The 15,274-nt window shown below is 42.6% G+C and overlaps 1 protein-coding gene across 3 annotated transcripts in view; it reads left to right on the top strand.

Moving 5' to 3' along the window:
- Positions 1-15,274, top strand: part of LOC125457700 (solute carrier organic anion transporter family member 2A1-like) — a 129,673-nt gene that overhangs the window by 58,010 nt on the left and 56,389 nt on the right. For all 3 annotated transcript variants that reach the window (XM_059650933.1, XM_048542268.2, XM_048542269.2), the window contains one exon: positions 1,507-1,605. In XM_059650933.1, coding sequence (XP_059506916.1) covers positions 1,507-1,605 — 99 coding nt within the window. The remainder of the gene's footprint in view (positions 1-1,506; positions 1,606-15,274) is intronic.

Here is a 15,274-nt window from a genome sequence, read left to right as displayed (position 1 = left end):
CCCCTCTCTCCCTATTTATTCCAGTTCCCTCACCCCATTCCCCTCTCCGATGAAGGGTCTAGGCCCGAAACGTCAGCTTTTGTGCTCCCGAAATGCTGCCTGGCCTGCTGTGTTTGTCCAGCTTCACACTTTATTATCTTGGATTCTCCAGCATCTGCAGTTCCCATTATCTCAGGTTACTGTAACTACTGTTTGATCATGTAATCCTGAATCCAAGGAAGATGGTTGTTTAAACTCTACAAGAGGTTTTTAAATACCTTATCTTATAATAACTCAACTTTGTGAATAGTTTAACATTTTTTTAAAAGAGTGGCTACACTTTGAAAGTTCATGCGGAAGAAAATAGCTGCTGCTACACTGTGTGAAGTTCAGGTCATTCTCTGTTGCATTTTCCCCTCTGTTTATAGCTTACAGGAGCTATCTGGTACTAAGATCATTAATAGGAGCAGGAGTAGATCATTCTGCCTCTCAAGCTGGTCTGCCATTTGATGAGATTATGGCTGATTTGACCGGGGCTGCATTTTCTAACAACAAAACCAGTTTAGTGTCTGTTCGAAAACTGGTTGTGCTTCAGCTAGCAGTGCCCTTTGCATGGTCACAGCATTAATCCCACATACTAAATAGTCTCTCAGCATCTCAATTAAGGTTAAACCGAAATCACATTCCTCTGCTAGTCATCTTAACATCTTCAAAAATTCTCGAACAGATTCTCCTAATTCTTGAAGTGCTGAACAAAACTGATAGTGTCTTTGAATTAGAGGAGGTTTGGAGTCTCAATATTCCTCAGCAAAATCCCTCAACTCTTGAAAGGTTTTAATATTTGCTGCTTTGGAAAGTTAGGCTTCTAATAATCAAGAAAGCTGTGGGCCTGCAACCTGTCAGGAGAATTGCTCATTGCTTTTTGTCTGTCCACATGTCATTTGCATGGAAAATACAATGCATTCTTTCCACATACTGGGCCCAGTCTTTGGCAGGATTGAATGGGTCAACAATCCTAAATAGTGGCATGATGCCAGAAATGCTTATCCCCAACTCAACAATGAATGTTGTGAGCAAATCTCTTCAGAAGTGTGTTTTTCTTTAGTCGCCACTGAAATAACTCTAAGAAGGCTGGCATCCTGCCACCATCTCACCTTTTAATTACATGTGCATGGTATGTGATACTGACCCAGTTAGCTCGGAGCTGGGTCCTAGACTGAGCAGAATCTCTGACATCCCAGTTTAGTTTTTTTTGGCCAGCTAGCTCAGAGTCAGTCCCTGTAGTGAGCACTCTGTCTCTGTCCCTTTTAATTGGATTAGAGTCTTAGGCTAGTTTGTTAATGCAGTCATTATCATAGAAATCCTTGATGGTCTTAATTATCTTGATGAAGCCTCAGTCTTCCCTCTTTGCTTGAGTAGTTTTGGAACCTTCTCCCCTTATTGACTGATTTGTTCCGAAAGTTCACTGCAAACTACTGAATTGTTTTTTCCATTATTAATTCTTGTGATTACTCCCCCTTTCTCCAGCAATCCTGTTTGCAATATCTGTCTTTGGACCTGCCTTCGGCTACTTACTAGGATCGGTGATGTTACAGTTATTTGTGGATCTGGACAAGATGAGCCCAGGTAAGGAGAATCCAACGAAAAGTTGTAGTGATTGGAACAAGGGCCGGGTGGATCTCTTTGACTATGAGATTGTTGGTTGGGGCTATTAATCTGGAGCAATCAGGAAACCCTGGCTGACAGAAATAAACAGGAGTATCAGACGTCCTGTTTACTCTGAGAGCGGGCTCTGAGGAAGCTGGACCAGTGTGAAGTACAGTGCATGTGTAAATAAAGGGTGATTAGTGACAGGATACCAGCCACTGTACAGTTGTTTCACAAATGTCATGTGCATAACAGGAAAAAGAAACAAACCTAAGGCTTCTGTACCTTTGGTTTATGTGATAATAACCTTAATTATATTGTGCTTTTGAAAAAAATTGTTGCTTTTTCAGTTGAAATCTAATACGAAATAATCCTTTATGAAGTAATAAATCAACATGCTTCATCTATTTCTGCACTCTTAATTATTACAAATATAATTATAATTACAAAAACAAGTACTCAGATAAATGAAGCCTACGTTACCAGACTTGACGTAATGCTGAGCTGCACCCAAATTGAGAAATATTCAAATCCTTCAGTTTTTTGAATATCAAATTAAACCGGTCTAAAACAAAAACAAAGTTGCTGGAAAAGCTCAGTAGGTCTGGCAGCAACTGTGAAGAAATAAACAAGAATTAACATTTTGGGTCCAGTGACCCTTCCTCAGAACTGGACCAAGATAGACCAAAGGTACAGAAGCCTTGGGCTTGTTTCTTTCTTGTGTCATGCATTTTTGAAACAACTGCACGGTGGTCAGTATCCTGTCACCAAGTCACCCTTTATTTACACAAGCATTGTACTTCTCAGGACCCAAAACGTTAACTCTTGTTTTTTTCTTCACAGATGTTGCCAGACCTGGTGGGCTTTTCAGGCAACTTTGTTTTTGTTCCTGATTTACAGCATCCACAGTTCTTTCGGTTTATAAGACATGGTCTAAGCTTAGTTGGAAATTGGGTATTGTTCCTCAAAAGCTTTGGTCAGTTATCGCTGCAGAGGCAGCTCACCCTTAAGGAGTTTTATAACAAGTAGTAACATCAGCCAGGAAGCAAGACTCAGGAAGGAAGAGAACAGTAATCCTAGTTGAATAAACAATGAAATTAAGGCTGCAGATGCAGAAATCTGAAATAAAAATGCTGGAGAGAAACAGTACATTTTGAGTTCAATATCACTGCTCTTCAAAACAGTTGAGTACCTGGGGAGGGAGTAGTGTAGTGGTAATGTCATTGGTAGGCCAGAGCCTCCTGGCAGCGGCGGCACCAGAGCCAGCATTTCCTGGGGCATCATCGTTGCTGTTCCTGGAGTAGGACTCCTTGAGGTATGGAACATAACACCATCTCAGCACGCTGAAAATTTGTTTTAGCCTCCAGTTTGAATAGAAGATGAACTCTTGTTTAAGAAATTTGTTTTTGCCCTTATTTTAACTCAAATCGTGCTGGATTGTGGTGACAAAACACTTTTCATTGTATCTTCAAGATGTATGTGACAGTAAATCATTCATTCATACTCAGGCTAATGATGTGGAAACAAAGGTTAAAATCCCACCATGGCATACAGTGAAACTTGAATACAATAAAAAAAATTGAAATAAAATATTAGACTAATGGTGAGTGTGCAATCAGTGATCTGGTTCACAAATATCCTTCAGGGAAAGAAATCCACTGCGCTTATCCAGTCTGGTCAATGTGAGAAAGCAGACCCACAGAAACTGGGTTGACACTCAGGGCAGAAATATAACAATACAGTAGACAAATGCATAGCTCAAGATTTAGCCTAGGGGGAAAGGTTTTAGCTTCTAAATCACTGAGATGATTTCTGATGTAAGTGGGGTCTTTACAAGTGGGTCAGTCTGCACTTGAACCAGAATGGTACCAAACTCCTTATGGGAGGAATTTAAACTACTTCAGCAGGAGCAGGGGACACAGTGTTAGTACAAGAGGGGCACAGCATACTTCAGTCAAGGAAACGATGGAGAGGAAGTTCAGCCTCATTGAAATTCAAGGTTATAGAGTTGTGCGGATCTGCATTGCAGAATAAGGCCCTTTGGTCCATTGTCCTGGCACAGATGTAGTCACCTCACTATTCTAATCCCATTTTCCAGCACTTGGACCGTAGCCTTGTTTGTCTTGGCATTGCAAATGCACATCTAAATACTGCTTAAATGTTATAAAGGTTTCTGTATCTATCACCCTCAATAGGCAGTGAGCTCCAGATACCCACAATCCTCCAGGAGAAAATGTTTTTTTCGTACATCTCCGGCAAACCTTCTGTCCTATGCCTTAAATCTATACACCTTGGTCATTGATCACTTCGTCAAAGCAAACATTTTCTTCCTGTCTACTCTTTCTATGCTTCTAATAATTTTACACACCACAATCCTGTCCCCTTTCAATCTCATCTGCTCTAAGGAAAACATTCCAGTCTACCCAGTCTGTCTTCATAACTTAGACTCTCCAGCCCAGGTGGCATCCTAGTAGATCTCCTCTGTTTGGTCTCCACTGCAATTACATCCTTCTTGAAACTTGAAATGTGGATTCCAGATCTGTACTCAGTTCTCTAGCTGTAGCCTTATCAATGTTTCACACAGTTACATCATCACCTTCCTGCTATTGAACTCCATGCCTTGACTATTAAAAGCAAGTATCATATCTGCATTCTTAACCATGTTATCCATCTGCCCTGATACCTGAAGGGACCAGTGTGCATGCACACCAAGGACCTCTAATGCTTGGTGTTTCCCATGGTCCTATATGTATTCTCTTGCCTCGTTTGTCTGGCCAAGTCCATCACCTCACATTTATCTGGATTGCATTTCATTTGCCATCAACCAGCCCATGTGTCCAGCCCCTCTATAATCTCCTGTAATCTCAGGCTGTAGCCTTCACTACTTACCATTCCACCATTTTTTGTGTTATCTGAAAATTTCTGATCAACCCTCTGACATTCAATTCCAAATAATTTATATAAAGCACAAACCGTAAGAGCCCCAACACTGACCTCTGTAGGAACCCACTGGTCCCAGTCAGAGAAGTACGCTTTGGCCATCACCCTCTGCTTCCTGGCACTTCGTCAGTTGTGGATTCAATTTACAAAGTTCCTTGGATCCTTAGGTCTGTTACCTTTGCTAACAGTTTCCCATGTGGGACCTTATCAAAAGCCTTGCTGAAGTCCAAGTAGACTGCATTAAAAGCATTGCCATAATCTACACACCTGTTCTCCTCTTTGAAAAATTCAATCATGTTGGTCAGGCTTGACCTCCCCTTATTGGGGTAACATTACGGGTCAGTGGTTAGCATTGTTGCCTCAGAGCACCAGGGACCTAGATTTGATTCCAACCTTGGGTGTCTGTCTGTGTGGAATTTGCACATTCTCCTTGTATCTGCGTGGTTTCCCCGGGTGTTCCTGTTTTCTCCCCACTGTCCAAAGATGTGCAGGTTAGGTGGATTGGCCATGCTAAATTGCCCACAGTATACTGGGATGCGCAGGCTCGGGGGACTAGCCATGGGAAGTGCAAGATTACAGGGATGGGGTAGGTCTCTTCAGAGGGGTGGTGATAGGCTGACTGGCCTGTTTCCACACTGTAGAGATTCTATTCTATTGTAACAAAACCATGCTGACTCTCTTTAATTCATCCCTGCCTCCCCAAGTGCAGATTAATTCTGTGCATTAGAATTGCTTTCAACAGTTTCTCTACCACTAAATTTAGACTGACTGGCCTGTAGATTCCTGGTTTATGTTTTGCTTCCTCCCTGAATAATCCCACATTGGCTGTCCTCCAGTCCTCCGGCACCTCTGCTATTTCTCCCCTTGTCACACTCAACAACTTGAGATACTTTTCATCCAGCCCTGGAGATTTATCTACTTGTAAGTCTGCCAGATCTTTTCTCTGTCTATGCTAATTTCTTTATTTGTATCACAGACCTTCTCACTGATTTCTATATTCATATCATCCCTCTCACTTTTGATCACTGACCCATTTAGAGCTGTACCTGTATCTTCATATCTTGCGCAAATTACTGCTGTGGTCATTAATGAGCCTTAGTTTACCCTTTACCCTTAATGTACCAGTAAAACAACATAGGGGTTTCCTTTTGTTTTACTTACCAGTATCCTTTCACTTACCTTAAAGCTCTCCTAATCTCCTTTCTAACTTACATCTTGCATGTTCTATCCTGCTCTCCGGTAGGACCTTGGGTAGTATTGTAGAACAGATACCTAGGGTTCAGGCACATAATTCTTTGAAATTTGCATCAATGTGGACAGGATGGTTATGAAGCTGTTTAGCACGGTTGTTTTCTTTGCTCAGAGCTTTGAGTAAAGGAGTTGAAATGTCAAGTTGACGTTGTACAGGACATTGGTGAGGCCTCTCCTGGTTACTGTGTACAGTTTCTGGTTGCTCTGCTCTTGGAAGGATTTTGTTAAAAAAAGATTTACCAGGATGTTGCCGAGAATGAAGAGTTTGAGTTATAAAGGTAGGCAGGGACTTTTTTCAATGGAGCATAGGTTGACGGGGGACCTTTATAGAGGTTTATAAAATCAAAAAGAGGCATAGGTAAGGTGAATAGCGAGGGTCTTTTCCCTAAGGTGGGGAGTTCAAAACTGGAGAGCATCTCTTAAAGTGAGAGAAGAAAGATTAAAAAGCACAAGAGGGGCAGCTTTAATACATGAAGAGTGACTCATATGTGGAATGAACTATCAGAGGAACTGGTGCATGCAGATACAGTTACAACGTTTGGAAAAGTATATGAATAGGAATAGTTGGGAGGGGTATGGGCCAAATATAGGCATGTGGGACTAGTTTGGTTGGGAACGTGGTCGGCATTCCAAAGTATCTGTTTCCATATATGACTTCATGTCTCTATGTCTATACTAATTTGGGTTTTCAATATTTGCCATAAGCCTCCTTTTTTCTGTTCATCCAACAGTATATATCCCTTTAATACCCAAGGTCCGCAGGATTTGATGGTCCCATCCATTTCCTTTATTGGAACATGTTGGCTTTGTGCTCTCATATTTCCTTCTTGAATGCATCCCACTATTCTGAGACAGATTTACCTGAAAGTATCTGCTCCCAGTTTCCCCCACACCACCACGCCCCCCCCCTCCCGCCCACCACTCCCACCCCCAGACCAAATCAGGCCACAACATTCCCTGGTCTCAATGGAAAAGGAGAAAGATGGACTGCAAAAAAGATTTTTGGATTGGGGGATTTGGATTTGGATTTTATTGAAAGAAGACAGGATCTGGCCAAAGTTGACTGGGAACAAGGACTAATAGGTAAATCCACAGCAGAACAGTTTGAGGTGTCAGAAAAGAATTAGGAAGAGTATAGGCCCAACGTGTTTCTTTCAAGTTGAAATGTAGGAGAAAGAAGCCCAGAAATATCCAAATGCCTGTGAATATGGATAAAGATGTAAAGAGAGGCTTTTAACAGGTATGAAGAGAGCAAATCAAGACACCCCTGGTAGAGTATAGAAACTGTAGGGGAAACTTAGACAGCAGTTAAGAGAGTAAAGAGGATTTGTGAGAAGCACAGGCAGGTAAGATGAGGGAGAAGTCTTGGATATTCTGTAAGTGTATCAAGGGGGACGAGGATAACCATGCAAAGGGTAGGGCTCATTAGAGACCACAATGGCAATCTGTGGATGAAGCAGAAGGATATTGGTACGGTCTTAAATGAGTACTTCACATTTGTCTTCAATTATAGTCGTGGAGCTGTACAGCATGTAAACAGACCCTTCAGTCCAACTCATCCATGCCAACCAGATATCCTAAATCAATCTATTCCCATTCCCCAGCATTTGGCATATTCCACTAAACCCATCCTATTCATATTGAGTTGCCTTTTAAATGTTAAAATTGTACCAGCCTACACCACTTTATCTGGCAGTTTATTCCATGTAAGCACCACCCTTTGTCCCTTAGATGCCTTTTAAATCTTGTCCCTCTCACTTTAAACCAATGGCCTCTAGTTTTACAATCCCCTACCCTGGGGAAGAAATCTTGACTTGATTGCAGTACTCTAAAAGTGGCCTCACCAAACACGAAGACATTCACAACATGACCTCCCAACTCCCATATGCAATGCACTGATCAATAAAGGCAAGTGTACCAAACGTCACCTTCACTACTCTGTCTACCTGTGGCTCCATTTTCAAGGAACTATGACCCTGCACTCCAAGATCTTTGTCCAGCAGTACCCCCCAGGATCTTACCATTATGTGTATAAGTCTTGTCCTGATTTACCCTATCAAAATATAGCACCTTACATTTTTCTAGATTAAACTCCATCTGCCACTTCTCAGCACATTGGCCCATCTGATCAAGATCCCATTGTACTCTGAGGTAACCTTCCTTGCTGTCTGTTATACCACCAATTTTGGTGTCATCTGCAAACTTACTAACCACACCTCCTATATTCACCTCCAAATCATTTATATAAATGACAAAAAGTAGTGGACCTAGTCCTCATCCTTGCAGTCATTGGTCACAGGCCTGTAGTCTGAAAAGCAACCCTCTAGCACCACCCTCTGCCTCCTACCTTTGAGCCAGATTTGTATCCAAGCGGCTAGTTCTCTCTTGTTAACCAGTCTGCTGTGTGCAATTTTGTCACTTGCATAACTGTGTACAATATATATAACATCCAACACTCTGCCTTCATCAACCTTCTTTGTTACTTCTTCAAAAACCTTAATAAAGTTAGTGAGACATGATTTTTCACACATGAAGCCATGTTTGACTATCCCTAACCAGCCCTTGCCTTTCCAAATACATATAAATCCTGTCCCTCAGAATCCCATCCAATAAGTTGCCTAGCACTGATTTCAGGCTCACTGGTCTATAGTCCCCTGGCTTTTCCTTATCACCTTTCTTAAAGGATGGCACTCTGTTAACTAATTTCCAGTCTTCCTGCCCCTCACTGTTTTATTGATACAAATAACTCAGTAAGGGGCCCAACAATCCCTTTCCTAACTTCCCACAAATGTTGAGAGTACACCTGACCAGGTCCCAATGATTTATCCACCTTTGTGCATTTCAAAACATGTAGCACCTCCTCCTCTGAAATTTGGACGCTTCTCAAGATATCGCTATTGATTTCTCCAAGTTTCCATATCCTTCTCCACAGTAAACACTGATGCAACTTTCGCACTTGGAATACTGCGTCCAGTTCTGGGCGCCCTATTATAGGAAAGATGTGGATGCTTTGGAGAGGGTTCAGAGGAGGTTTACCAGGATGCTGCCTGGACTGGAGGGCTTATCTTATGAAGAGAGGTTGACTGAGCTCGGTCTCTTTTCATTGGAGAAAAGGAGGAGGAGAGGGGACCTAATTGAGGTATACAATATAATGAGAGGCATAGATAGAGTTGATAGCCAGAGACTATTTCCCAGGGCAGAAATGGCTAGCACGAGGGGTCATAGTTTTAAGCTGGTTGGTGGAAAGTATAGAGGGGATGTCAGAGGCAGGTTCTTTACGCAGAGAGTTGTGAGAGCATGGAATGCGTTGCCGGCAGCAGTTGTGGAAGCAAGGTCATTGGGGTCATTTAAGAGACTGCTGGACATGTATATGGTCACAGAAATTTGAGGGTGCATACATGAGGATCAATGGTCGGCACAACATTGTGGGCTGAAGGGCCTGTTCTGTGCTGTACTGTTCTATGTTCTATGTTCTATGTTCTAAAATATTTGTTTATTATTTTGTCAGTCTCCAATGCTTCCGCACATACATGGCCTTACTGATTTTTAAGAGGCCCTTTTCTCTCCCAAGTTACTCTTTTGGAAGAAGAAGAAGGGTGTAGTTACAGAATTTGGGAAGAAAGACAAGTGAGGTTCTTGAGCAGTTTTATTATAGCGAGCTAGGAGGTACTGGAAGTTCTGATGGGCATAAAAATGGTCAGAACTATAGGTCTGGATAACTTGTAATCCCTCGCTGTTGTGGGAGCCAAGGGCGGAAGTTCAAGACCTCCTTCTTAAAAAGCCATACTGACTATGTGATAGTGATCATAATGCTATTTCTTTCATGGTAGTCATGGATAAGGATAGGAACATACTGCAGGGTAAAGTTTACAATTGGGGGAAGGGTAATTACAATTCAGTTTGGCAAGAACTGGGTAACATAAATTGGGAACAGATGCTGTCAGGGAAGAGCACCACAGAAATGTGGAGATTGTTTAAGAAATGCATACTGCATGTGCTCAATATGTTTGTCCCTAGCAGGCAGACAAGATGCGGTTGAGTGAGGGAGCCATGGTTCTCGAGAGAGGTCGAACGACTGGTTAAGAGGCAGAAGGAGGCTAATGTAAGGTTTAGGAAAAGAAGAACGGAAAAGACTGTAGAGGGATACAAGTTAGCCAGAAAGGAGCTGAAGAAAGGGCCTTGGAGAGCTATAAAGGGGCATAAGAAAACCTTGGGGGATAGCATCAAGGAAAACTCCAAGGCTTTTTACACATATGTGCAGAACAAGAGATTAACCAGAGAAAGGGTAGAGCCGATCAAGAATTGTAAAAGGAATTTGTGCACAGAGCCTAAAGAGATAGGAGAGGTCCTTAATGAGCACTTTTCTTCAGTATTCACAATTGAGAGGGCCCTTGTTGTAGAGGAGGATGTTGTGAAACAGGTAGGTAGGCTGGAGGAGGTTGATGTTAGTAAAGAAGATCTGCTAAGAATTCTAAGGAAGTTGAAGATAGATAAGTACCCCGGGCTTGATGAGATTTATCCAAGGATTCTATGGGAAGTGAGAGATGAGATTACAGGGCCTTTAGCGATGATCTTTTCATCCTGACTGTCCACGGGTATAGTGCCGGAAGATTGTAAAGAAGGAAACATCATTTCCTTGTTCAGAAAAGGAAACAGGAATAACCCAGAAATTACAGGCCAGTTAGTCTTATGTCAATGGTGGGCAAATTATTGGAAAGGGCTCTGAAAGATAAGATTTATGATCACTTGGAAAGGCACAGTTTGATTCTTGATAGTCAGAATGGATTTGTGAGTGGCAGATCATGCCTCACAAACCTTATTGAATTCTTTGAAGAGGTGACCAAACACGTGGATGAAGGTAGAGCAGTAGATGTGGTACACATGGATTTAAGTAAGGCGTTTGATAAGGTTCCCGATGGTAGGCTTATGCAGAAGGTAAGGAGGCATGGGATGGGGGAAATGTGGCAGATTGGATTCAGAATTGGCTGACCCTTAGAAGACAAGGTGTGGTAGTGGATGGAAAATGTTAAATATGGTGTTCAGTTACGAGTGGCGTACCACAAGGATCTGTTCTGGGTCCTCTTCTAGTTGTGATTTTTTTGTAAATGACTTGGATGAAAGAGTGGAAGGGTGAATTAGCAAGTTTGTGGATGATATGAAGGTGTGATGTGTTATGGACAGTATGGAGTGCTGTTCTTGGTTACCAAGGGACATTGATAGAATGCAGAGCTGGGCTGGGAAGTGGCAGATAGAGTTAACCCTGAAAAGTGTGAGGTGATTAATTTTGGAAGGACAAACTTGAAAGCAGAATACTGGGTTAATGGAAAGATTCTTGGCAGTGTGGAAGAGCAGAGGGATCTTGGGGTTCATATTCACCTTCCCCTGAGAGCTGCCACCAAGGTGGTAGAGTTGTTAGAAAGGCATATGGTGTGTTTGCTTTCATGAATAGAGGGATTGAGTTCAAGAGCTGTGAAGTTATGCTCCAGCTATACAAAAGCCTGGTTTGGCCACATCTGGATTATTGTGTCCAGTTCTGGTCACCTTATTACATGAAAGATGTGGAAGTGTTAGAAAAGGTGCAGAGGAGATTTACCAGGATGTAGCTTGGAATGGAGGGGAAGTCTTGCAAGGAAAGGTTGAGAGAGCTAGGGCTTTTCTCTTTAGAATGACAAAGGATGAGAGATGAGCTGACAGAGGTATAGAAAATAATCAGAGTTATAGATAGAGTAGTCAGCCAGACACCTTTTCCTAGGGTGGAGATAGCTTTTACAAGGGGACATAGTTTTAGCCTACCTACCTGTTTCACAACATCCTCCCCTACAACAAGGGCCCTCTCAGTTGAAAGGAGGTAGATATGGGGGAGACGTCAGAGGTAGGTTCTTTACTCAGAGAATGGTAGGGGTGTGGAATGCATTGCCAGAGAGGGTAGTGGAGTTGGCCTCATTAATGGCATTTAAGCAGCTATTAGACAGGCATATGGATGATAATTTACGGTAGTGGTGGAGTTTAGATAGACTTTAGGTTTAGGGTAAAGGTTTGGCACAACATGGTGGGCCGAAGGGCCTGTACTGTTCTGTGTTTTGTGTTCTATCATTGATCAAATTTAGCCAGTGCGAGTGAATTTTGTCCAGTAGACTCCCTACTATTGATATTAGTCTCACTGGTCTCTAATTCCCTAGTCTATCTCTACCACCTTTGTTATAAAGTAGAGCCACATCAACTATCCTCCAGTCCTCTGACATGTCTCATCTGACTAGAGAGGAATTAATAATTTGGGTCTGAGCTCCTGTAATTTCCTCATCTTGTCCCAGGAAGATGGTGTTAGAAGGCTGTTTACGTCACTGAAGCTTGGTGTGTAGTGACATATCACCAGGATCAGTGCTGGGTCCATTATTGTTTGTGATAATGATATAAACATAAATGATATGGAAGAAAATGTTGGTGGGGAGATGATATGTAAATTTACAGATAACATGAAGATTGATGTCTGACAGTGAGGAAGAAGGTCTCAGGTTACAGATGGATATAAATGGATTGGCCAGCTGGGAAGAGCGGTGGCAGGTGGAATTTAAATCTACGTTTGAGGTGATGCATTTTGAAAGAAGGAACAAGTCAAGGGAGTACGCAATGAATGTAGGACACTCAAAAGCTCAGAGGAACAAAGGGTTGCTTGTTCACAGATCTCTGAAGGCAGCAGGTCAGGTTAATACGATAGTTAAGGAGGCCCATAATAGTCAATGCATAGATTTTAAGAGCGGAGAGCTTATGTCGGAGCCATACAGATCTTTGGTTAGACCACAGCTTGAGTACTGTATGCAATCCTGGTCACTGGACTACAGAAAAGACATGACCTCATGGGATGGGGTGCAGATTCACCAGGATATTGTCTGGAATGGAGCAGGTTTGTTATTCAGAGAGGCTGTGTAAACTCAGATTGTTGTCTTTTGACCAGTGATGGCTCAGTCGAGACCTGAGAGTTATATAAGATTATGTGATCAAAGATAATGGGAACTGCTGATGCTGGAGAATCCAAGATAACAAAGTGTGAAGCTGGATGAACACAGCAGGCCAAGCAGCATCTCAGGAGCACAAAAGCTGACGTTTCGGGCCTAGACCCTTCATCAGAGGGTCTAGGTCTGAAAAGTCAGCTTTTGTGCTCCTGAGATGCTGCTTGGCCTGCTGTGTTCATCCAGCTACACACTTTGTTATATAAGATTATGTGTTTCTTTTTCCTGAAAAAAACTATTTTCTAATCAATCTGTTCAGAGATCATAGCATGTCGTTTCTTAGGGGTGTCACAGCGACAGATGTTTTTATACAACCCTAGAATCAGTGGGACTTGAGCCCAGACCCCCTGGCTCAAAGGTCTACCACTGCACCACAAAAAAGCCTTCTTAAGGTTATAAGGGACATAAACAGAGTGGATAGAAAGCAGCTGTTCCCTCATCGAAGAGCTACTTACAAGGGTGCATAATTAAAAGTGAAAGGCAGGGCATTTAGAGGGGATTTAAAGAAAACAAAATTCACTGAGGGTGGTGACAATATGGAATACAAAGCCTGGGAGAGTAGTTGAGGCAGGTGAGCTCACAATCATTGAAAAGAACCCGAATGAGCACTTCAAATGTCATATCGTTCAAGGCTATGGTCCAAGTGCTGGAAAGTGGGATTTGATTAGATTAGATTCCCTACAGTGTGGAAACAGGCCCTTCGGCCCAACAAGTCCATACCACTCCTTGAAGCATCCCACCCAGACCCAACCCCTTATAACCCACATGCCCCTGAACACTACGGGCAATTTAGCATGTCTGATCCACCCAGCCTGCACATCTTCGGACTGTGGGAGGAAACCAGAGCACCCGGAAGAAACCCACGCAGACACAGGGAGAATGTGCAAACTCCACACAGACAGTTGCCCGGGGCTGGAATCGAACCTGGGTCCCTGGCACTGCGAATCTGCAGTGCTAACCACTGAGCCACCGTGCCGCCCTGTGCAGATTTAGAGTAGCTTTTTGTCAGTGCAGACTTAATGAGCTCGATGAAGGTCTTTTCTGCGATGATAATTCTATTACTGTTAACTGCCCTCTGAGCAATTAGGATGGGCAATAAAGGCTGGTCTAGCTGGAGATACCCTCATCCTATGAACATTTCTTTAAAAATATCTGCTAAACCTCTCCAGCACTTTGTATCTGTATCTCCTGTGTCACTGGCTAGCTATTCCACATTAAACTAAAGGATTTATGTTAGTAACTGAACAAAATTAATTTCCCGCCTGATTAGAAAGGAAACTTAGAAAAAACTTAACCTGCTTTGGTTTTTGGCCACAATTTATGGCATCAACAGAAATAAGCCTTTCATTTTTATGTTTTCACTGTGTTTGATTGAATTGAAATGTTAACATAGGTTCAGAGAGCATTTCATATTTGACTTTTCAGAGAATGTGGGCCAAATTTTCATCTTTGAGGTGGTAGTTCAGCCCACCTGAGTTGGGAGAAAGTGCCCACGTGGATAGAATATTCATTATATGGGGCGGCTCAGTGGTTAGCACAGCAGCCTCACAGCACCAGGGACCCAGGTTCAATTCCAGCCTTGGGCAACTGTCTGTGCAGAGTTTGCACATTCTCCCTGTGTCTGCGTGGGTTTTCTCCAGGTGCTCCAGTTTCCTCCCACAGTTCAAAGATGTGCAGGCTAGGTGGATTGGCCATGCTAAATTGCCCATAGTGTTTAGGGGTGTGTGGGGTGTGTGGGTTATTGGGGGAATGGGTCTGGGTGGGATGCTGCAAGGGGCAGTGTGGACTTGTTGGGCCGAAGGGCCAGTTTCCACACTGTAGGGAATCTAATCTAATCTAACTTTGAGGGTGGGTCCTGTTAGGTTCATTTTCAGAGACCCTCTCAGACTTGATGCAATAACAAGACCCTGACCTGTTTAGAAAAACACAAATCCTTTATTACAAAGCAAGTACAAGCTGTGGAGGATCACTACTCAACCCTGCACAGAACGCAGAGACTCATAAGCGATTCTCCCTGAGCAGCGGACATTCCCCGCTTTTTAAACCTTATCGAGTGCATAATACATAAAGAAATTTTACATCTCATTATGACAAGATACATGAAACAATCACTACGTTGGACAACGACATGATACAAAAACAATTACTACATCGAAAACATAAAGAGAGAAGGATACAATATTGATCACTTGCAAAGTGACTGCTAACGACAGGAGGCGATTTCAAGTTGCCGAAGTGACAGAATGTATTTTCAAGCTGCCAAAGTGTCTGGCTTGAACAAAAGTCAGTACCCTGGCCCCTTTAGCAGAAACAGAAGTTACTTACTTTACAGGATTTCAGAAGTCTTACACCTTTACAAACGCTTCCCACCCAATCTTATTTGAGACAGTTTCCACATACCCCTGTAAGGGGTAAAGATAAATATTTACAAAGTTTATACCTAATTCTAG

This window comes from Stegostoma tigrinum, chromosome 14 (assembly GCF_030684315.1).
Source record: "Stegostoma tigrinum isolate sSteTig4 chromosome 14, sSteTig4.hap1, whole genome shotgun sequence".
Taxonomy (NCBI): domain Eukaryota; kingdom Metazoa; phylum Chordata; class Chondrichthyes; order Orectolobiformes; family Stegostomatidae; genus Stegostoma; species Stegostoma tigrinum.
Note: the sequence above shows the minus strand (reverse complement) of the source record. Positions and strands in the feature narration are given on the sequence as shown.